Consider the following 25,752-nt stretch of genomic DNA (forward strand, 5'->3'; position numbering starts at 1 on the left):
CTCTCTTCTGCTTTCCTTTCCTCTGTTTTCATCCTTTCTAACCTTTCCTGGAGTTCTCGTTCCACTCTCCTTTCTTCTTCTGCTCTTTCCTTTTCTGCTTTCCTTTCTTCTTCTGCTCTTTCCTTTTCTGCTTTCCTTTCTTCTCTGCTCTTTCCTTTTCTGCTTTCCTTTCTTCTTCTGCTCTTTCCTTTTCTGCATTCCTTTCTTCTTCTGCTCTTTCCTTTTCTGCTTTCCTTTCTTCTTCTGCTCTTTCCTTTTCCGCTTTCCTTTCTTCTTCTTTGATCCGTTCCTGGCTCCGTAATTGCAACTCAAGTTTCCGGAGCTCAACGTCTTCTGGTTCTTCGGGTAGCCACTCCCAGGCTAACTCGTCCCATGTTCCTAATCCCACCATAGATTGTATCACCGCGGTCTGCAACTCTGCCTTCCTCAAATTAGTTCGGACCTCCAAGTTAAAATGTTTGGCCAATTTCAAGAGGTCCGATTTTAGTAACGCTCGGAACTGTGCCTCACTCGGGGTTACCGCAAAGTTCTGTGCCACAAACGCCATGGTGCCTATCGTTAACACCTGTTAACCTTCACCCAAGACTTTACCACAATTTCCCAAAAATTTACCAATTAATAATTAATTAATAAATTTAAATTAATAACAATATTATTTTATTATTTATACAATTTTATATCCCGGAATTCAATTGGACGAGCCCCCAATTCTGTTACGTGGTCCTCCCGGTAACTACCTGGTCTTGGTGACCTCCGGACCGTGGGAGGACCCTGCCAGAAAGATCTCTGATTTATACACGTTCGTAATGCAATCAATAGGAAAGACACAAACAATTCAGGTCAATAAGCAACCCCACACCAAGGATCCGGATCAATTAATAATATATTCTCAATCCATCAACAACAATCAACAAAATCAGCAATATTACTAAGATGGCCATCTCATATATTTCCCCCCTTTCCCCACTCACGACCCCTCAATAGTCACTGTCCCTCACAATGTCTCTGGGCCCCTCCAGACCAAGGTGAAGGTCGACTTCTCCGCACACGGGCGGTTGAACGGACCCCTGGCTGACGTGCTCCAAACGTGCACGTCACGTACCGGGAACAGCTGCTGCAGCGCACACCTCCTTGCAAAGCAAAGCGGGCAAAGCAAAGCGTGGCTCGCAAAGCGCGCGAGGCCCAAGGTGCGACCCGTACACGCCCTCGGAGGCGTCAAGGCGAACAGTGCCGGATGCTTGGTTCCTTCCAGGAAGCCACGGCAACCTGACACGTAACAGGCAATCACCCCGCGCAGGTAACTCCTCTCGCCAGACGGGCTTTTCAAACTCAGCGTTCCCAACGCTAATCAATATCGACACCGCTCGCGTCGGAGCTGGGCGACGAAGAAGAAGATGGCCGCTTCCCCAGGACCTCGTGTCTTCTTTTCTTCTTCCGGTTCACTATCCCGTTTCCGGTCTCCTGTTATCCGTAGCCTCTCTAACCATTTAACCACAACAACCTTTAATAGAATAAACATTAATAAGCAATGACATGAATAGTAATTCACCTAAATCCGGGATCCGTAACAATTGTGTTTGTAGTGTAGAATAATAAATTTAACTTCTTTTCTACTTCAGAAACTTCCAGAAACTTCCAGAAACTTCGTTATAGCAAAATCAATGTTTTATTCACTTTTGAGAGATTTGCTGTATCTTCTATCTATAATTCCAGTAATCTCTGTGTGTATGTTTGTTTGTACGTTTGTTTGTTTGTTTGTTTGTCTGTGACCGCTGTTTCTCGACAACTACCGGTCCGATATACTTGAAACTTGCCAGGTATATTGCTGGGGACCCGAGGATGTGCCTTTTCAAGGTTTCATATTAATCGGACAATTACTTACCGAGCTATGTCCAAAAAACGATTCGACCAATCAGAGAGCAGCGAGCTATCGCGTGTGCCGAACGTGGCGAACACACTCTGCCTCGGATGGCACATTTGAGAGCGTATTCATTTATTTCACGTTGGCAAACTATGTTGCCGTTAAACTATGTTTTAAAACTAATTAAAACTAATTTGCGATTCATCGTAAGTGCGATTTGCGACCTTCCGGACAGTCAAATGAGGACGTCACTTCCGGACTTACGTAGCGGCTAGCGGGCGCCATTTGGAGGAGCTGGGAGGACTCAGTCGTGATAGAGTGAGCCTGAGTGAGTATATCAAGACAAGAACAAGATCTAGAAGGAGGTATGTACGGTGCGATTCATATAATATATTGTTTAGTTATCGTCGATGAGGAATTTGGGGGCCCGATTAACTGCAGCGCCATCCGAGCTGCGGCGTCGGGACGATACATTCATTGTACGGTAACATCACGCACTTACGGGCACGTCCTATATATATAGTACGGGCATGCCCTAGTTTCACTAAATGCACGAATTAGATATTAATGACGTTGTTCTGCCGGTCGTGGCTGCAGCTCCTTTCTCTAGGTCTTCGTTGAACCTCGTTCAGTTGTTGACCAGTCTCCAGTTGTTCACTCCTCTTCATTCACTCTCCCCGTCCACTCTCTTTTCTGCTCGCAACTTTCTCCTGGTTTTAAAGCCCCAAACTCCTTTGATGTTGTGGAGTATGCAGGGTCACCCCCGAGGTTAAATCCCCTTGGGACATGAGAGCCTGCAAGCATCTCTGGTTCTCTTGTTCAAAACCCTTATTTGGCTCTTGCTTGGCCAGCTAGTACTTATTTCTGTTCAAGAGGTCAAATACTCTGACCTGCTGAGGAAGAATTTGCAGCCTGTGCGCAGTGAACTGAACATAGGCTATTTTCCTACACAGATGGCGGTCCACGAGCGTTACACATTTTGTCTGAAATTAACTCTCCCACCCACCTGTTAACTCTAGTTCTATGCTCTTTACTCATTCGTAAAGTAAAACATATACCACTTTACACACGATCACATTGAGATATATATTCTAGCAATACTGTCAATATGAATATTTATTCCCTGACAATCCCCAGTTTTTCTTTTATGTTTATATTAACCATTAATCTAAACATTACCACATTTAAATATTCAAAGCACTAATCTGGTAATTCAATTTCCTAAGGCATACACCGTCATTCTGGAAGAATTTTGATCACAATACATTTCCTTGTTCATTGACTCTTTCTATGTTGATAATTCAATTCAACTCATTTGCATAAAGATCACAAAACATTTCACCTTCACCAAAACACAATAATTTCAGTTCATCATTAAAATAATAAAGCATCTGCAACATTTGGCAAAATATTTGCCTTTAATCAAATATTGACTTCCTTTGTTTGAAAAAAGGGGCGGATCACTTGTGTTTGAAATTTCAGCATAAAACATTTTTCTCCTGTTGTCTTCATCACACCTTCACTATTTGCATAGGATTTTCCGCTGTTGTGATAGCTGGGCAGAGTCAAAGACTGACCCTGCTCTCCATGCAGCATCTTTGCCACTCTTGCTGTGAGCCATAGTAGATTTGAACAAGGCCTCCATCCAGTTGTAGTCGACTTGCCTCCTCACTCATCGTGAGCATGGAGCAAGTATTGATGTGATGTTGATTTGTCAACAAGATGTGGAGCAGGGATGCCGGATGCATCCGCAATGATGATGTTGGGACCATGGTACTCAGTTGTCCATGGTCCATACCAGGAGCACACAGCAGAATCGTGCACAGCTGTTGTGAAGGAAAAGGCAGTCGTTCGCTTGCAGCTCCATGCTGGCTCCCCGGAAGTTGGTGAAGTAATGACACACGTCACCGTATCCCGTAGACGTTGCAGGTAAAATGTCGTCGTCCTGCAATTGCCGATGTGATGAATGTTCGAGGTATTTGAACACAAGTAAGTGATCGCCCTTTTCCATATGTTGCAGTGTGACGCAGACAAATGGTCACATAATTTTCCCTTGGTGAAGGTAAACATCCATCTTCCAAAGGAGCATTTCTTCATCATTCTTTGAGAAAGAGGGTGTATGCCAAGATTAACTTCATTTTCACAAATTTTCCTTTTTCAAACTTCTTCCCAGATGTCGTTATCACTCCATTTGGGATGTGGTCTTGTCTTTCCTTTACTTAGCCACATTTATATCTGCTCTCCACACAGATTGAATCAGATGGGGTATATTGTAACATGAAATCACTATATTTTATAACAACTTCACACGAATAATATTCAAATCAGACATGTGTTTTACACTACTAAAACTAAGAATAGCATCCACAATTGCTTTCAGGTTCATATAATTCAAAAATTAAACACATGCAGGTGTTGTAACTCAACTCAAAGAAAATAAATGCATTAATAATGATTATATATGATTTAAATCACAAACAGGAATATCTAATTCCCAACAATTCTTGCAAACAAGCAAACTATGCCTAATGTGTTATTAGCATAGTCCTCCCCGCTTTTTGTTTTTTTCTTTAACAGTGTTACTTGTGGTGATATGAGTTCATCGATCGTGTAAAACGGACATAGTGCACAACAAGTTGTTATGCCCTCATTTCAACTCGACTGTATTCATTTGCAACATTACTTGATTCAATCGTTGAATCTCAGTATTCATGTCGCCATAGATGTCTTCCTCTTGTGGTTCCACATGCATTTCCTCATTTGTTGCTTTGTTTATTTCCTCTTTTGTGGCTGCATGTACTATCATAGTGTTGTTTGTTATCTTATTCAAACCCACCGTCACTAAGGTTTTCAAGCAAGCCACTACTAAAACTATTGCTAATATAACCACTAATCCAATAAACAAGTATTGGAGTATCTCAGCTGCTACTCCTCGTATTTGTTCATACCTATAACATAATTATATGTCAATGACATTCAACATTATATACCAAACTAACAACTTCTTAAAATGTGACTAAAGAAAAATCCCTTAATATATAACATAAATCTGATTATTTGCCTTATCCTGATGCCCCTATCTCCCGGGGTCCATATTTGTTTCTATTGTTATCAACTTCCTATGATCTGTGAATTCGTTCCAAAATACCACAACCATAGGTTTTAACAAAGCTCTACCAAACTATTTCCAATGTGAACTCAAAATACTAGTAAAACAATCAATTTCAAAGAATTAACTTCAAAGGGTCAGCAAATTCATTCTATAACCAGATCTAATTTTCCCATCCAATAGTTTGCCTTGACACATGTCATATTATAACACTTTAATAAACCTTCAGAAATGTTTCCCATCGCAACAACTTCCCTTTTACAAAGAGGCATGTGTAAATTACGTATTGAACGACAATTTTCTCTCAATGTGTTTGGCCTAAATGGCCGCAAAAGTGGCTGCCAACATGCAGTACCTTTTTTATCTACCAAGTAAGTGCTCGTCGACATAAGACCTCTACCAAAATGTTGTTTATGAAAACAAATCTGGGATTTATAATTACATGGATGCACACTCTCAGGACATTGCAGGCTGCTGTTATCAATCCATTACAATAAAATAATTTCTTTACCCACAATCAAATAAGTAACACAAATTGAGGATATTATCCCTATCACATTCATTTATAGATTCATTTGGTTCTAATTCTCTCTTTTCCCACTGCTATAAGGAAGAACAGTAGCTCTTATAAGTCTTTGTAATATCTCATTAAATTTACCCAGCATTGAAGAATTTATTTACTATCCATTTCCCTTCTGTTTACCAGTAACTTTGTTTAAACTGCATAACTTAATTTGATAAATCCCATGTGTACAGCTACCACTTATTGAAACCCCTACTTTTGTAGAAAATATCCAAATAAGTGGTTGTATACCCCCTTAACTGTTGCTCATCCATTCCTATGCAACTTAGTGAATACTACTGACACCAGTATGCCAATATAGGTGTGGCAGATTAACAAAATATGTTGCAGGTACACGTAACATCGTGTTCTGAGTGTAAAAAACATAACAGCGTGGTCACGTCTGCCCCTTGGTTTTAAGATTCACAATGCATTTCGTTGTAAAACTCACAATAGTTCAATTCAACAAAATTGTCTTTACTATCTGCCCATATCGTCTATGCCTAAGACACATCCATACATACAGCACAATTTATATGCTGATAAAGGTCAAGTTTATATATGTAAAAATCCATGAGCAGAGTACTCTGGAAAGTCAGTGTAAGACCACTTCCAAATTTGACTAATGTTGTACTCATTTTGTTTATGAAGCTCCTATCCATAAATAGCTGTTATTGTCATATAAATTCTACCAAAAATGGAATCCCCAAAAAAAAAAAAAACTCACAATTTTACTATTAATTAATGGCTACTCATAACCTAGCACATCAAATCTGTATATTCCATCTCCCTTGACAAAAGAGATAATGTACATAATCAAATTATATTCCTATTTTATTTTACGAATTTTCTGGATATTCTTGTAAGATTGACACACAAAACAAAAAACATTGACACACAAACATACACAAACCCAAGCATTATGTATATTTGTTTACATTTGAACCATCATTAACAGATCAAGATGGGTGTCAATTTTCATTTCAATTTCGTAAAATTTATCCTTTAATGTTAGAAACGCTAATACACAAATAGACAAAAAGTTTATTTTTAGAAAACCCCTATAATGTCACATTGAAATTACCCTTTTTGGTCCTACAATAATTTATCCAAATTTTACAACACCTCTATTTACATGTCAGTCGACCACTGACCTATCAGCATGCAAAAAAATAGTCCAAAATGCCCACCTGATGATCATGTGACGCTTGTCACTTGGTTTCCAAAAATTTTTGCAAAGCAATGTTCCACACTTTGGTAATTGTTTTGTTGTAAAAAAAAATTTCGCCCAAAATACTCCCTAAAACGACATTTATAATTGGCAAATATGAGGCTTCCAGAATGAACTCTAATTCTGGATCTTTTAATTCATGTTCCAAAAAAAATCCAATTTTGGCATTTAATCAATTAATTATTAATTCGCTAATAAGCAAAAGTAAAATTCATTCTTGCTCCGAAAAAATTTTTTTTTTGAGACAAGAAGCATGAACAATTATTCATGTTGGTCTTATGATTTAATCTGTTGAGGCCTGTCGTCATTTGGGATCTGCAGCAATGAAAGCCTAATCGTTATCTGAGGTACCTGTAAGCACGAGTACCTTTAATCTTGGTTCTCCCTTGGAATAACACTCAGTATTTACTCAATGTACCAGATAACTACCAAGACTACACTTTAAATTACACTTGTACCCCCTGTCAATTTCGTAGCTTATTTCCTATAAGCTCGACTCCGTAATCGTCCAGGAAGTGTCTCTCCACCTTTGCAATTGATGACTTCAAGTGATTGCCAGAGAGTCTCCCTGTTCCCACACCCCAATCGCACTGATCGGTGTTGTAGTTGGGTCAACTGGATCAGTAAGTCCTGTTGAGGGGGATCAAACAAAATAACCACATATAATATAACAAATAACTACTAGACTCACCACCTCGCTCATCGTCCCAGGTTGTCTGCACATTGATGTTTTGCAAATGTCTCAAAGCTTCTTTCTTGAGACCGCACTTTTTATTCATCCATCAATTGACTTGATTAAATTAAATTTAAATAAAATCAGATCAGATTAAATTAATCAGATCAAAATCAATCAGATCAATCGGATCAGAATCAGAATCAATTCAAATATGCAATTTCAATCAATTCACCAACATTAATCAATAAAATCCTAATAATAATACATCATATATGACAATATCAAAAGTCACATTTATCAGTCTGATAACTCTATATCTACGCCTGTTCCCAATGTTGGCAAAACAGTTTCGTCCGCTGGCGGAGATATTCGATCATGTCGGTCGTCACCTCGGACCCATACCTTCCGCCAATTGACAAATAACCGTTCTGCCTCTGGATCATATCTGACATATTTGTTCAATCCTGTGTGGTCATTATATCACAAATTAAAGTTGAACAACCACTGAAGGCAACTCAACCCTTCATTTGTGAGACAATCAGCGAAAATTGATCCGACAGATATGAGCCAGTCCATCGGGCAATGTCTCACATGTCACACATGTCACATGTCACGTGTCACATGTCACACGTCATGTGATGTCACATGTCATGTCATGTGTCACCCACCATGTCTCACTTTGAAAGACACTCAAAGTTCTTGACAATTAAAATGGTGTAAGATTCCTGAAATGCCGTACCAATGAATGGCAATGGATTCATAATATTGACCAATGCAATCCAATCACATTAAATTGCACACCTCCTACAAACTTTGTGACCTGTAATACAGCATTAATCCTGCAGGGCTGTAAAACTATCCTTAAAGCCCATGCAATTGATTTACCTCAAAACCCAATGATGACATGCCTGACATGATGACATGATGACATGCCGGACAATCATAGCAATTTCCATGATTGTAAAACCATTTTCATTGTAAATCATTGTAATTATAAATTGTAAATGAAAATTTATCATAATTGTAAATTGGCAATTATAAATTATAATTATAAAAAATTGTAAATTGTAATTTGTAATGCATTACCATAATCAGAGTCATACCATAATCAGTCATTTCAACAAACTTTGAAAATGAACATGACCACTGATCATCAATGATGAAGGGTGGGGAAGGGAGGAGGAGAAGTGGCAGAATGCCAAGGGAGGGATGAGGCTGGGGGGTGGGGCGGGGCTGCCTTAGGGGTATTAATACTATGCGAAATACGACACTCATTGTATTTTTCTAAAAATAACTGTGTATGATTGGCTGCACTTATTATCCCTTACAAGGCTGTGAGAGGTTATATGATGGATACTATTGTCCCTCTCGAACTTCTGTGCAAATCATACACTCATCTGTGTATTATTTAACGATGTAAACTGTGTCGTACCATTTCACAAATTATTGTAGCAGTATTGGGGCCATGGTTGGAGGAGGGGGGGGAAGAGGGGTGCAAAACACATGCATACCCACACATACATACCCACATACCCATACACACAAAAACACAGCAAGACCACATAATGAGGTGATATGCTAAATCAATATGGGATCCATATGGGATATGCAATCCCATCCAATCCCATACAATCAACGATCCTATACATGCCTCATACAATGTGTAATATAACTTGACTTGGTGGGGAAGATGATGGCAGGATGGGGTTTAGGATTAGGGTAGAGGGGACAGGAAATAGAAGGGGGGGAAAGGACGTGATGTTAGTTCACCACTTGAAAGGGTCACCAAATCCATTTACCTGTAAATTCACCCATATATATACAGATCTAAGTTTTGTTTCATCAAACAGGTACAATTTTGTGTTTCGGTCCAGTTAATTGCCTTGCCACATGGCATGGTATCTTATTTCACTAAATTCCTGTATGACCTCCCCAATACTCATCTGTAACTTACATATGTAATTACAATCGTCGCCCAAATGTGTTTGGCCTACATAGCAGTACCTGTTATCTACCCAGGAAGTATTCCTTCACATAAGATCTTTACCAAAAATTGGTGAAAATCTGGGAGCTCCAATTATGTGAATACATATTTCTGGGGATAGGCCAGGGTGCTACCTCCAGGTACACGCAACAGGTACATGTCATTCATTTATGCAATAAACCCTAAAAACATGTATATTGTCCTAATCCGGAGTCAGATCAGATCGGGAAGTGTCAATATTTTCCCTAATCAGGATGTAAAAGGTAAGTTTGGAAAGAAAAAGAAAGGGGAAGGGGATGCAGAAGGGAAGAAAAAATGGGGGGTTTGGATAATAGTTAGATGGGGTAAGGGTAAGGAGTTAGGATGGAAGGGGGGGGGGGACGGAAGGAGGGAGGGGGAAAGGGCGGGGGAAGGTTGGGGGGTGTAGGGCAAGAAAAGGTGAAAGAGGTTACATTTAAAAAAAATCGTTTCTGATCCCATATGTAAGAAGTGGACGGGACCAAACCGCAACACCAAGCGTTGCCATGGGCAACCTGCCTGCACGCATTTTACAACGTGCCCGGCTGGACGTGGAAAAGAATGCCTATTTTTAGACTGTCTGTCGACTCGTGCAGACAAATTGGCCTGGCGCGCACGCTAACACGTGTCAGATGAATTTTTATGACAATGCTAAACTCACTTTTGTTACCACACTGGGAATGCATGTTTGAAAATCGAATCCAGCCGATTTTCCCCAGCACTATACGCTGTATAAAATTCACTTTTTGTACAAAATCGCGAGTTATTTAAAAAATGCTCAAATAATCGTTTAAAAAATCGCTGTTCAACTTGTGCGAGAGCATATCCACACGTCCCTCGTGACCACATCAAAGAAGAGGCTCACCACAGGAAAAATATTATATAAATCTCAACCGTAGGAACCCGACAATATTTGAATCATCATACAAAAGGAACGGGCAGATATGTGACACAGACCATTGAACTGGAATCACGTATGAAATCAAATGAATACACAAAAAGCATATTCATACACAAAATATTTTCATGACTGGACGAATGCAGCACCTTTTTCGCTAACGTCCCGGGATTCGTTAGTGGTTCTTTGCACTCGTAGAATGTACCGAAAAAAAATTCAAATTACAGAAAAAAAAAACAAAAAAAACAATTTATTATTATTTTTTAAATTTTTTTTATCGTCATGACATCTGAAATTTAAAAAAAATCGTACAATAATTATACAGTATATACCATATCAGTGGTTCTTCATGAAAGCACAGCACCTTTTCTAAAGACAAAAGGCTTTAGTGGATATTTGTGACGGTCCATGGCACCATCCCTGAAAAATGAGTATACATCTGTAGTACACTTAGTTAAATTTTGGAAGAAAAAGAGAAAAAAAATTGTCATGATTTCTGAAACCTGTTAAAGGCCTCGTGATTTTTTCCCCCTTCCACATATCAACAAACATACACAAAACTCAAACACTGAACAATTATCGCAGATTAACATCAGACTACACAGCTAACAAACAAAAGCTTACCTTGTTCTGTGGAGTTGACTCCCTTACGGACCACCAATTGTAGAATAATAAATTTAATTTCTTTTCTACTTCAGAAACTTCCAGAAACTTCCAGAAACTTCGTTATAGCAAAATCAATGTTTTATTCACTTTTGAGAGATTTGCTGTATTTCACTAAATGCACGAATTAGATATTAATGACGTTGTTCTGCCGGTCGTGGCTGCAGCTCCTTTCTCTAGGTCTTCGTTGAACCTCATTCAGTTGTTGACCAGTCTCCAGTTGTTCACTCCTCTTCATTCACTCTCCCCGTCCACTCTCTTTTCTGCTCGCAACTTTCTCCTGGTTTTAAAGCCCCAAACTCCTTTGATGTTGTGGAGTATGCAGGGTCACCCCCGAGGTTAAATCCCCTTGGGACATGAGAGCCTGCAAGCGTCTCTGGTTCTCTTGTTCAAAACCCTTATTTGGCTCTTGCTTGGCCAGCTAGTACTTATTTCTGTTCAAGAGGTCAAATACTCTGACCTGCTGAGGAAGAATTTGCAGCCTGTGCGCAGTGAACTGAACATAGGCTATTTTCCTACACAGATGGCGGTCCACGAGCGTTACACATTTTGTCTGAAATTAACTCTCCCACCCACCTGTTAACTCTAGTTCTATGCTCTTTACTCATTCGTAAAGTAAAACATATACCACTTTACACACGATCACATTGAGATATATATTCTAGCAATACTGTCAATATGAATATTTATTCCCTGACAGTAGAATTGTTGATTGTGTTTGTAGGATTGTTGATTGTGTATGTAGGATTTGTAGGAGTGTTGATTGTGTTTGTAGGAGTGTTGATTGTGTTTGTAGAATTGTTGATTGAGTTTGTAGAATTGTTGATTGTGTTTGTAGGATTGTTGATTGTGTTTGTAGGATTTGTAGGAGTGTTGATTGTGTTTGTAGGAGTGTTGATTGTGTTTGTAGAATTGTTGATTGTGTTTGTAGGATTGTTGATTGTGTTTGTAGGACTGTTGATTGTGTTTGTAGGATTATTGATTGTGTTTATAGGAGTGTTGATTGTGTTTGTAGGAGTGTTGATTGTGTTTGTAGGATTGTTGATTGTGTTTGTAGGAGTGTTGATTGTGTTTGTAGAAGCGTTGATTGTGTTTGTAGAATTGCTGATTGTGTTTGTAGGACTATTTGTTGGAGTGTTGATTGTGTTTGTAGAATTGTTGATTGTGTTTGTAGAATTGTTGATTGTGTTTGTAGAATTGTTGATTGTGTTTGTAGAATTGTTGATTGTGTTTGTAGAATTGTTGATTGTGTTTGTAGAATTGTTGATTGTGTTTGTAGGGTTGTTGATTGTGTTTGTAGGACTGTTGATTGTGTTTGTAGAATTGTTGATTGTGTTTGTAGAATTGTTGATTGTGTTTGTAGGATTTTTTTTTTTTTTTGTATACTGAATCGAGGCTCGTTGTTGATTGTGTTTGTAGAATTGATGATTGTGTTTGTAGGAAAGTTGATTGTGTTTGTAGAATTGTTGATTGTGTTTGTAGAATTGTTGATTGTGTTTGTAGAATTGTTGATTGTGTTTGTAGAATTGTTGATTGGGTTTGTAGGATTATTGATTGTGTTTGTAGAATTGTTGATTGTGTTTGTAGAATTGTTGATTGTGTTTGTAGAATTGTTCATTGTGTTTGTAGAATTGTTGATTGTGTTTGGAGGATTGTTGATTGTGTTTGTAGAATTGTTGATTGTGTTTGTAGAATTGTTCACTGTGTTTGTAGAATTGTTGATTGTGTTTGTAGGATTGTTGATTGTGTTTGTTGGATTTGTAGGAGTGTTGATTGTGTTTGTAGGAGTGTTGATTGTGTTTGTGGGACTGTTGATTGTGTTTGTAGGATTGTTGATTGTGTTTGTAGGAGTGTTGATTGTGTTTGTAGGAGTGTTGATTGTGTTTGTAGGATTGTTGATTGTGTTTGTAGGAGTGTTGATTATGTTTGTAGGAGTGTTGATTGTGTTTGTAGAATTGCTGATTGTGTTTGTAGGACTGTTGATTGTATTTGTTGGAGTGTTGATTGTGTTTGTAGGAGTGTTGATTGTGTTTGTAGAATTGTTGATTGTGTTTGTAGGATTGTTGATTGTGTTTGTAGGACTGTTGATTGTGTTTGTAGGATTGTTGATTGTGTTTGTAGGAGTGTTGATTGTGTCTGTAGAATTGTTGATTGTGTTTGTAGGATTGTTGATTGTGCTTGTAGGATTTGTAGGAGTGTTGATTGTGTTTGTAGAATTGTTGATTGTGTTTGTAGAATTGTTGATTGTGTTTGTAGGACTGTTGATTGTGTTTGTCGGAGTGTTGATTGTGTTTGTAGGATTGTTGATTGTGTTTGTAGGATTATTGATTGTGTTTGTAGGACTGTTGATTGTGTTTGTAGAATTGTTGATTGTGTTTGTAGAATTGTTGATTGTGTTTGTAGGATTGTTGATTGTGTTTGTAGGATTGTTGATTGTGTTTGTAGGATTGTTGATTGTGTTTGTAGGATTGTTGATTGTGTTTGTAGGATTGTTGATTGTGTTTGTAGGATTCTTGATTGTGTTTGTAGAATTGTTGATTGTGTTTGTGGAATTGTTGATTGTGTTGGTAGGATTCTTGATTGTGTTTGTAGGATTATTGATTGTGTTTTCTAGGATTCTTGATTGTGTTTGTGGGATTACGTATTGTGTTTGAAGGATTCTAGATTGTGTTTGTGCGATTGTTCATTGTGTTTGTAGAATTCGAGATGTGTTTTAGAATTATTGATTGTATTTGTAGGATTGTTAGTTGTGTTTGTAAGATTGTTGATTGTGTTTGCAGGATTGTTGATTGTGTTTGTGTTATTCTATATAGTGTTTGTAGGATTGTTTGTAAATCACTGCATCTTCTTGGATATGTACAGTTCCCATGAGAATCCATTGATATTTGAAGAAAATCTCATCGGGTCCCTTCAGAATGACGTGGTTATATTTTTAACGTCGTTTTGTTAATGATTGCATGTATTTGATGTGTTAATGATGGCATGGATTTAGTGTGTTAATGATGGCATGTATTTGGTATGTTAATGATGGCATGGATTTAGTGTGTTAATGATGGCATGGATTTAGTGTGCTATTGATGACATGTATTTGGTATGTTAATGATGGCATGGATTTAGTGTGTTAATGATGGCATGTATTTGGTATGTTAATGATGGCATGGATTTCGTGTGTTAATGATGGCATATATTATTTAGTATTGAAATGGTGGCATGAATTTAGTGTGTCAATGATGGCATGTATTTAGTTTTTATTTAATGAATGCATGGTTTTAGTGAGTTAATGATGGCATGGATATAGTGTGTTAATATCGGCATGTATTTAGTGTGTTAATGAAGGCATATATTTCGTGTATTAATTGTGGCATGTATTTAGTGTGTTAATGATGTCATGTATTTAGTGTGTTAATGATGGCATGCATTTAGTGTGTCAATGTTGGCATGTATTTAGTGTGTTAATGTTGGCATATATTTAGTATTGTAATGGTGGCATGTATTTAGTGTGTTAATGATGGCATGTATTTAGTGTGTTAATGATGGCATGTATTTGGTATGTTAATGATGGCATGTATTTAGTGTGTTAATGTTGGCATGGATTTGATGTGTTAATGATGGCATGGATTTAGTGTGTTAATGATGGCATATATTTAGTGTGTTAATGTTGGCATGGATTTGATGTGTTAATGATGGCATGGATTTAGTGTGTTAATGATGGCATGTATTTCGTGTGTTAATGTTGGCATGTATTTGATGTGTTGATGATGGCATGGATTTAGTGTGTTAATGATGGCATGTATTTGGTATGTTAATGATGGCATGGATTTCGTGTGTTAATGATGGCAAGGATTTAGTGTGTTAATGTTGGCATGTATTTGGTGTGTTAATGTTGGCATATATTTAGTATTGAAATGGTGGCATGTGTTACGAATTCCGGGTTTATGGGGGTTACAATTCAGGTCATTTCTTATTAATGTATATTCTATTAAAGGTTGTTGTGATTAAAGGGTCAGGAGCCCTTCTGGGAAAAACGAGACCGGAAACGGGATCGTGAAGAAGAGGAGGAGGAGAAGAAAGGGCGGCCATCTTAAGCTTCGAGAGCTCCGACGCGAGCGGAGGCGGTCGTTACCTACTTTGGAACGGAGTTGGAAAAGCCCGTCTGGCGAGAGGAGTTACCTGCGCGGGGTGATTGATTGCCGGTTACGTGTCAAGGTGCCGTGTGGTCCTGGAAGGAACCAAGCGCCCGGCGCTGTTCGCCTCGACGCCTACGAGGGCGTGTACGGGTCGCACCTTGGGCCTGGCGCGCGAAAGAGATTGGAAGGAGACGGTTGAGAGTTGAGACTGCAGCTCGAGACCGAGCCGCCGAACGTGAAGGACAAGGGAACCGTGCCTCTGTGAACCGAAGTCCGCGTGTCAGGAGAGCGCCGGATTACTGCGGAACCTGCGAAGTCGGGTATCCTCGCTGAGGTTGTCGAGTATCCTCACTCCCAGCCCCGGATTGGAATCGGACATAGATTCCCCGATCGCTGGAGCGACTCGACGTCACCTGGGAGGCGTGCAGGATTCGGACATTGCTTCCCCGATCGCTAGATCGACTCGACGTCACCTGGGAGGCATGCAGAGACATTGGGGGCAAGGGCCGTGAGTGTTGCCAACACTGTTGTGGGTTAAGGTGGCGCCACCTATACTATAGATAAGGATTGTATGGAAGTGCTGTAAACGCATTGTGATTCCTGTGCGGGATTTGGGAATATATTGGGGTTTGTTCGTAACCCTTGGTGTGGACTCGTTATTGATTGACTTATTTTCACCCAAGGACCATACATCTTTCTGCCGGGGCTCCCCTCGAGGTTGACCCCGTAACACATGTATTTAGTGTGTTAATGATGGCATATATTTAGTGTATTCATTGTGGCATGCATTTAGTTTGTTGATGATGGCATGGATTTAGTGTGTGGATGTTGGCAGGTATTTAATTTGTTAATGATGGCCTATGTTTAGTGTGTTAATATTGGCATGTATTTAATGTATTAATGATGGCATATATTTAGTGTGTTAATGTTGGAATGTATTTAATGTGTAAATGATGGCATGTTGTTTTAGTGTGTTAATGATGGCATATATTTAGTGTTTTAATTGTGGCATGTATTTAGTTTGTTAATGATGGCAGGTTTTTAGTGTGTTAATGTTGGGATGTATTTAGTTTTTTTAATGAATGCATGGTTTTAGTGTGTTTATGATTGGATGGATTTCGTGTGTTAATGTCTAATGATGTCATGTTGTTTGAGTGTGTGTTAATGATGGCATGTAGTTTGGTGTGTGTTAATGATGGCATGTAGTTTGAGTGTGTGGTAATGATGGCATGAGCTTTGAGTGTGTGTTAATGATGGCATGTATTGAGTTTTTTTAAAATGAATGCATGGTTTTAGTGTGTTAATGATGGGATGGATTTCGTGTGTTAATGATGTCATGTTGTTTGTGTGTGTGTTAATGATGGCATGTAGTTTGGTGTGTGTTAATGATGTCATGTTGTTTGAGTGTGTGTTAATGATGGCATGTAGTTTGGTGTGTGTTAATGATGGCATGTAGTTTGAGTGTGTGTTAATGATGGCATATATTTAGTATTGAAATGGTGGCACGTATTTAGTGTGTTAATGAATGCATATATTTAGTATGTTTATGGTGGCATGTATTTAGTGTGTTAATGATGGCATGTATTTAGTGTGTTAATGATGGCATGTATTTAGTGTGTTAATGATGGCATGGATTTAGTGTGTCAATGTTGGCATGTATTTAGTGTGTTAATGTTGGCATATATTTCGTATTGTAATGGTGGCATGTATTTCGTGTGTTAATGATGGCATGTATTTAGTGTGTTAATGATGGCATGGATTTAGTGTGTTAATGATGGCATATATTTAGTGTATTAATTGTGGCATGCATTTAGTGTGTTAACGATGGCATGGATTTAGTGTGTGGATGTTGGCAGGTATTTAATGTGTTAATGATGGCCTATATTTAATGTGTTAATGATGGCATGGATTTATTGTGTCAATGTTGGCATGTATTTAGTGTTTTCATGTCGGCATATACTGTATTTAGTATTGTAATGGTGGCATGTATTTAGTGTGTTAATGATGGCATGTATTTAGTGTGTTAATGATGGCATGTATTTAGTGTGTCAATGTTGGCATATATTTGTTATTGCAATGGTGACATGTATTTAGTGTGTTAATGATGGCATGTATTTAGTTTTTTTTAAATGAATGCATGGTTTTAGTGTGTTGATGATGGCATGGATTTAGTGTGTTAATGATGGCATATATTTAGTGTATTCATTGTGGCATGCATTTAGTGTGTGGATGTTGGCAGGTATTTAATTTGTTAATGATGGCCTATGTTTAGTGTGTGAATGATGGCCTATATTTAGTGTGTTAATGGTGGCATACATTTAGTGTGTTAATGATGGCCTATATTTAGTGTGTTAATGATGGCCTATATTTAGTGTGTTAATGATGGCCTATATTTAGTGTGTTAATGGTGGCATATATTTAGTGTGTTAATGATGGCCTATATTTAGTGTGTTAATGATGGCCTATATTTAGTGTGTTAATGATGGCCTATATTTAGTGTGTTAATGGTGGCATATATTTAGTGTATTCATGATGGCATGTATTTAGTGTGTTAATGATCGCATGTATTTAGTGTGTTAAAGTTGGCATGTATTTATTGTGTTAATGTTAGCATATATTTATTATTGCAATGGTGACATGTATTTAGTGTGTTAATGATGGCATGTATTTAGTTTTTTTTAATGAATGCATGGTTTTAGTGTGTTAATGATGAGGCGGATTTAGTGTGTTAATGATGGCATATATTTAGTGTATTCATTGTGGCATGCATTTAGTTTGTTGATGATGGCATGGATTTAGTGTGTGGATGTTGGCAGGTATTTAATTTGTTAATGATGGCCTATGTTTCGTGTGTTAATGTTGGCATGTATTTAATGTGTTAATGATGGCATATATTTCGTGTGTTAATGTTGGAATGTATTTAATGTGTTAATGATGGCATGGGGTTTTGGTGTGTTGATGATGGCATATATTTAGTGTGTTAATTGTGGCATGTATTTAGTGTGTTAATGATGGCAGGTATTTCGTGTGTTAATGTTGGGATGTATTTAGTGTGTTAATGATGGCATGTATTTCGTTTTTTTAAATGAATGCATGGTTTTAGTGTGTTAATAATGGGACGGATTTTGCGTGTTAATGATGGCATCTTGTTTGAGTGTGTTAATGTTGGCATGTAGTTTGAGTTTGTTAATGATGGTATGCAGTTTGAGTGTGTTGATGTTGGCATGGATTTAGTGTGTTAATGTTGGGATGTATTTAGTTTTTTTTATGAATGCATGGTTTTAGTGTGTTAATGATGGGATGGATTTCGTGTGTTAATGTTGGCATGCAGTTTGAGTGTGTTAATGTTGGCATGCAGTTTGAGTGTGTTAATGATGGCATGTAGTTTGGTGTGTGTTAATGATGGCATGTGGTTTGAGTGTGTGTTAATGATGGCATATATTTTTGGTGTTCATGATGGCATGAGCTTTGAGTGTGTGTTAATGATGGCATGCAGTTTGAGTGTGTTAATGTTGGCATGGATTTAGTGTGTTAATGTTGGCGTTTAGTTTGAGTTTATGGTGATCGCCACAAATTGGAAAGAGCGTAAATGTGAACAGTGTGTTTACCTGCAGGGTGCGGTTCTGGCGATCTTAATAGACTGGAACTGCAACCTCGACCATGGAGAACAGAACTGCCACCCAAAATACTCGTTCAAGCGTATTGATGTACAAGGGGGAGGATATAATTTCAGGTTTCCTACACAACACTTGAAACATGTGTGAACGACAACACACGCAGTTTGAAATGTGAACTCTCCATGTATGAAAGGTGTCATTCCTGTTTATCCGAGTTCGAATGACATATTAATCACATACTACACATTAATTTATTATTTATGTATGGCATACACCAATTGCATTTGAAAGGTAATAAATATGAATATGTCAGTGCATTTTGAAATGTCGATATTTTGGGCGAATCATCATAAAACATTGTAAAGATGCAGCTCCAAATGGATATTTATTTAACTCAGTAAAGGTCTAATGATGTTTCATTGTATGTTTCATACCAAGGGGATATCGATGTTTCATTGTATGTTTCATACCAAGGGGATATCGATGTTTCATTGTATGTTTCATACCAAGGGGATATCGATGTTTCATTGTATGTTTCATACCAAGGGGATATCGATGTTTCATTGTATGTTTCATACTAAGGGAATATCGATGTTTCATTGTATGTTTCATACCAAGGGGATATCGATGTTTCATTGTATGTTTCATACCAAGGGGATATCGATGTTTCATTGTATGTTTCATACTAAGGGAATATCGATGTTTCATTGTATATTTCATACTAAGGGAATATCGATGTTTCATTGTATGTTTCATACTAAGGGAATATCGATGTTTCATTGTATATTTCATACTAAGGGAATATCGATGTTTCATTGTATGTTTCATACTAAGGGAATATCGATGTTTCATTGTATGTTTCATACTAAGGGGATATCGATGTTTCATTGTATGTTTCATACTAAGGGGATATTGATGTTTCATTGTATATTTCATACTAAGGGAATATCGATGTTTCATTGTATGTTTCATACTAAGGGAATATCGATGTTTCATTGTATGTTTCATACCAAGGGGATATCGATGTTTCATTGTATGTTTCATACTAAGGGGATATCGATGTTTCATTGCATGTTTCATACTAAGGGAATATCGATGTTTCATTGTATATTTCATACTAAGGGAATATTGATGTTTCATTGTATGTTTCATACAAAGGGAATATCGATGTTTCATTGTATGTTTCATACTAAGGGAATATCGATGTTTCATTGTATGTTTCATACTAAGGGGATATCGATGTTTCATTGTATGTTTCATACCAAGGGGATATCGATGTTTCATTGTATGTTTCATACTAAGGGGATATCGATGTTTCATTGTATATTTCATACTAAGGGAATATCGATGTTTCATTGTATGTTTCATACTAAGGGGATATTGATGTTTCATTGTATGTTTCATACTAAGGGAATATCGATGTTTCATTGTATGTTTCATACCAAGGGGATATCGATGTTTCATTGTATGTTTCATACCAAGGGGATATCGATGTTTCATTGTATGTTTCATACCAAGGGGATATCGATGTTTCATTGTATGTTTCATACCAAGGGGATATCGATGTTTCATTGTATGTTTCATACCAAGGGGATATCGATGTTTCATTGAATGTTTCATACCAAGGGGATATCGATGTTTCATTGTATGTTTCATACCAAGGGGATATCGATGTTTCATTGTATGTTTCATACCAAGGGGATATCGATGTTTCATTGTATGTTTCATACTAAGGGAATATCGATGTTTCATTGTATGTTTCATACCAAGGGGATATCGATGTTTCATTGTATGTTTCATACCAAGGGGATATCGATGTTTCATTGTATGTTTCATACTAAGGGAATATCGATGTTTCATTGTATATTTCATACTAAGGGAATATTGATGTTTCATTGTATGTTTCATACTAAGGGAATATCGATGTTTCATTGTATGTTTCATACTAAGGGGATATCGATGTTTCATTGTATGTTTCATACTAAGGGGATATTGATGTTTCATTGTATATTTCATACTAAGGGAATATCGATGTTTCATTGTATGTTTCATACTAAGGGGATATCGATGTTTCATTGCATGTTTCATACTAAGGGAATATCGATGTTTCATTGTATATTTCATACTAAGGGAATATTGATGTTTCATTGTATGTTTCATACTAAGGGAATATCGATGTTTCATTGTATGTTTCATACTAAGGGAATATCGATGTTTCATTGTATGTTTCATACTAAGGGGATATTGATGTTTCATTGTATGTTTCATACTAAGGGAATATCGATGTTTCATTGTATGTTTCATACCAAGGGGATATCGATGTTTCATTGTATGTTTCATACTAAGGGGATATCGATGTTTCATTGTATATTTCATACTAAGGGAATATCGATGTTTCATTGTATGTTTCATACTAAGGGGATATTGATGTTTCATTGTATGTTTCATACTAAGGGAATATCGATGTTTCATTGTATGTTTCATACCAAGGGGATATCGATGTTTCATTGTATGTTTCATACCAAGGGGATATCGATGTTTCATTGTATGTTTCATACCAAGGGGATATCGATGTTTCATTGTATGTTTCATACCAAGGGGATATCGATGTTTCATTGTATATTTCATACTAAGGGAATATCGATGTTTCATTGTATGTTTCATACTAAGGGGATATTGATGTTTCATTGTATGTTTCATACTAAGGGAATATCGATGTTTCATTGTATGTTTCATACCAAGGGGATATCGATGTTTCATTGTATATTTCATACTAAGGGGATATCGATGTTTCATTGTATGTTTCATACTAAGGGAATATTGATGTTTCATTGTATGTTTCATACTAAGGGAATATCGTTGTTTCATTGTATGTTTCATACTAAGGGGATATCGATGTTTCATTGTATATTTCATACTAAGGGAATATTGATGTTTCATTGTATGTTTCATACTAAGGGAATATCGTTGTTTCATTGTATGTTTCATACTAAGGGGATATTGATGTTTCATTGTATGTTTCATACTAAGGGAATATCGATGTTTCATTGTATATTTCATACTAAGGGAATATTGATGTTTCATTGTATGTTTCATACTAAGGGAATATCGATGTTTCATTGTATGTTTCATACTAAGGGAATATCGATGTTTCATTGTATGTTTCATACTAAGGGGATATCGATGTTTCATTGTATATTTCATACTAAGGGGATATCGATGTTTCATTGTATATTTCATACTAAGGGGATATCGATGTTTCATTGTATATTTCATACTAAGGGGATATCGATGTTTCATTGTATATTTCATACTAAGGGGATATCGATGTTTCATTGTATATTTCATACTAAGGGAATATCGATGTTTCATTGTATGTTTCATACTAAGGGAATATCGATGTTTCATTGTATGTTTCATACCAAGGGGATATCGATGTTTCATTGTATGTTTCATACTAAGGGAATATCGATGTTTCATTGTATATTTCATACTAAGGGAATATTGATGTTTCATTGTATGTTTCATACTAAGGGAATATCGATGTTTCATTGTATATTTCATACTAAGGGAATATCGATGTTTCATTGTATATTTCATACTAAGGGAATATTGATGTTTCATTGTATGTTTCATACTAAGGGAATATCGATGTTTCATTGTATGTTTCATACTAAGGGGATATCGATGTTTCATTGTATGTTTCATACCAAGGGGATATTGATGTTTCATTGTATGTTTCATACTAAGGGAATATCGATGTTTCATTGTATGTTTCATACCAAGGGGATATCGATGTTTCATTGTATGTTTCATACTAAGGGAATATCGATGTTTCATTGTATATTTCATACTAAGGGAATATCGATGTTTCATTGTATATTTCATACTAAGGGAATATCGATGTTTCATTGTATATTTCATACTAAGGGGATATCGATGTTTCATTGTATATTTCATACTAAGGGAATATCGATGTTTCATTGTATGTTTCATACTAAGGGAATATCGATGTTTCATTGTATGTTTCATACCAAGGGGATATCGATGTTTCATTGTATGTTTCATACTAAGGGAATATCGATGTTTCATTGTATATTTCATACTAAGGGAATATTGATGTTTCATTGTATGTTTCATACTAAGGGAATATCGATGTTTCATTGTATATTTCATACTAAGGGAATATCGATGTTTCATTGTATATTTCATACTAAGGGAATATTGATGTTTCATTGTATGTTTCATACTAAGGGAATATCGATGTTTCATTGTATGTTTCATACTAAGGGGATATTGATGTTTCATTGTATGTTTCATACTAAGGGAATATCGATGTTTCATTGTATGTTTCATACCAAGGGGATATCGATGTTTCATTGTATATTTCATACAAAGGGAATATCGATGTTTCATTGTATGTTTCATACTAAGGGAATATCGATGTTTCATTGTATGTTTCATACCAAGGGGATATCGATGTTTCATTGTATGTTTCATACTAAGGGAATATCGATGTTTCATTGTATATTTCATACTAAGGGAATATTGATGTTTCATTGTATGTTTCATACTAAGGGAATATCGATGTTTCATTGTATATTTCATACTAAGGGAATATTGATGTTTCATTGTATATTTCATACTAAGGGAATATCGATGTTTCATTGTATATTTCATACTAAGGGAATATCGATGTTTCATTGTATATTTCATACTAAGGGAATATCGATGTTTCATTGTATGTTTCATACCAAGGGGATATCGATGTTTCATTGTATGTTTCATACTAAGGGAATATCGATGTTTCATTGTATATTTCATACTAAGGGAATATCGATGTCTCATTGTATATTTCATAATAAGGGAATATTGATGTTTCATTGTATGTTTCATACTAAGGGAATATCGATGTTTCATTGTATGTTTCATACTAAGGGAATATCGATGTTTCATTGTATATTTCATACTAAGGGAATATTGATGTTTCATTGTATGTTTCATACCAAGGGGATATCGATGTTTCATTGTATGTTTCATACCAAGGGGATATCGATGTTTCATTGTATGTTTCATACTAAGGGAATATCGATGTTTCATTGTATATTTCATACTAAGGGAATATTGATGTTTCATTGTATGTTTCATACTAAGGGAATATCGATGTCTCATTGTATATTTCATAATAAGGGAATATTGATGTTTCATTGTATGTTTCATACTAAGGGAATATCGATGTTTCATTGTATGTTTCATACTAAGGGAATATCGATGTTTCATTGTATATTTCATACTAAGGGAATATTGATGTTTCATTGTATGTTTCATACCAAGGGGATATCGATGTTTCATTGTATGTTTCATACCAAGGGGATATCGATGTTTCATTGTATATTTCATACTAAGGGAATATCGATGTTTCATTGTATGTTTCATACTAAGGGAATATTGATGTTTCATTGTATGTTTCATACTAAGGGAATATCGATGTTTCATTGTATGTTTCATACTAAGGGAATATCGATGTTTCATTGTATGTTTCATACCAAGGGGATATCGATGTTTCATTGTATGTTTCATACTAAGGGAATATTGATGTTTCATTGTATGTTTCATACTAAGGGAATATCGATGTTTCATTGTATATTTCATACCAAGGGGATATCGATGTCTCATTGTATGTTTCATACCAAGGGGATATCGATGTCTCATTGTATGTTTCATACCAAGGGGATATCGATGTTTCATTGTATATTTCATACCAAGGGGATATCGATGTTTCATTGTATATTTCATACCAAGGGGATATCGATGTTTCATTGTATGTTTCATACCAAGGGGATATCGATGTCTCATTGTATGTTTCATACCAAGGGGATATCGATGTCTCATTGTATATTTCATACTAAGGGAATATTGATGTTTCATTGTATGTTTCATACCAAGGGGATATCGATGTTTCATTGTATATTTCATACCAAGGGGATATCGATGTTTCATTGTATATTTCATACCAAGGGGATATCGATGTTTCATTGTATGTTTCATACCAAGGGGATATCGATGTTTCATTGTATGTTTCATACTAAGGGAATATTGATGTTTCATTGTATGTTTCATACTAAGGGAATATCGATGTTTCATTGTATATTTCATACCAAGGGGATATCGATGTTTCATTGTATATTTCATACCAAGGGGATATCGATGTTTCATTGTATATTTCATACCAAGGGGATATCGATGTTTCATTGTATATTTCATACTAAGGGAATATTGATGTTTCATTGTATGTTTCATACCAAGGGGATATCGATGTCTCATTGTATGTTTCATACCAAGGGGATATCGATGTTTCATTGTATGTTTCATACCAAGGGGATATCGATGTTTCATTGTATATTTCATACTAAGGGAATATTGATGTTTCATTGTATGTTTCATACTAAGGGGATATCGATGTTTCATTGTATGTTTCATACCAAGGGGATATCGATGTTTCATTGTATGTTTCATACCAAGGGGATATTGATGTTTCATTGTATATTTCATACCAAGGGGATATCGATGTTTCATTGTATATTTCATACTAAGGGAATATTGATGTTTCATTGTATGTTTCATACCAAGGGGATATCGATGTCTCATTGTATGTTTCATACCAAGGGGATATCGATGTATCATTGTATGTTTCATACCAAGGGGATATCGATGTTTCATTGTATATTTCATACCAAGGGGATATCGATGTTTCATTGTATATTTCATACCAAGGGGATATCGATGTCTCATTGTATGTTTCATACCAAGGGGATATCGATGTCTCATTGTATGTTTCATACCAAGGGGATATCGATGTCTCATTGTATGTTTCATACCAAGGGGATATCGATGTCTCATTGTATATTTCATACCAAGGGGATATCGATGTCTCATTGTATGTTTCATACCAAGGGGATATCGATGTCTCATTGTATGTTTCATACCAAGGGGATATCGATGTTTC

At 36.5% G+C, this 25,752-nt stretch overlaps 1 protein-coding gene across 1 annotated transcript in view; it reads left to right on the top strand.

The window, feature by feature from the left end:
• The window catches only part of LOC144892559 (P2X purinoceptor 4-like), a 218,736-nt gene that overhangs the window by 87,476 nt on the left and 105,508 nt on the right, over nucleotides 1–25,752 (top strand). Inside the window, exon 9 of the mRNA XM_078779581.1 lies at nucleotides 18,744–18,862. Coding sequence (XP_078635707.1) covers nucleotides 18,744–18,862 — 119 coding nt within the window. The remainder of the gene's footprint in view (nucleotides 1–18,743; nucleotides 18,863–25,752) is intronic.

This window comes from Myxine glutinosa, chromosome 6 (genome assembly GCF_964187855.1).
Source record: "Myxine glutinosa chromosome 6, kmMyxGlut1.1, whole genome shotgun sequence".
Classification (NCBI taxonomy): domain Eukaryota; kingdom Metazoa; phylum Chordata; class Myxini; order Myxiniformes; family Myxinidae; genus Myxine; species Myxine glutinosa.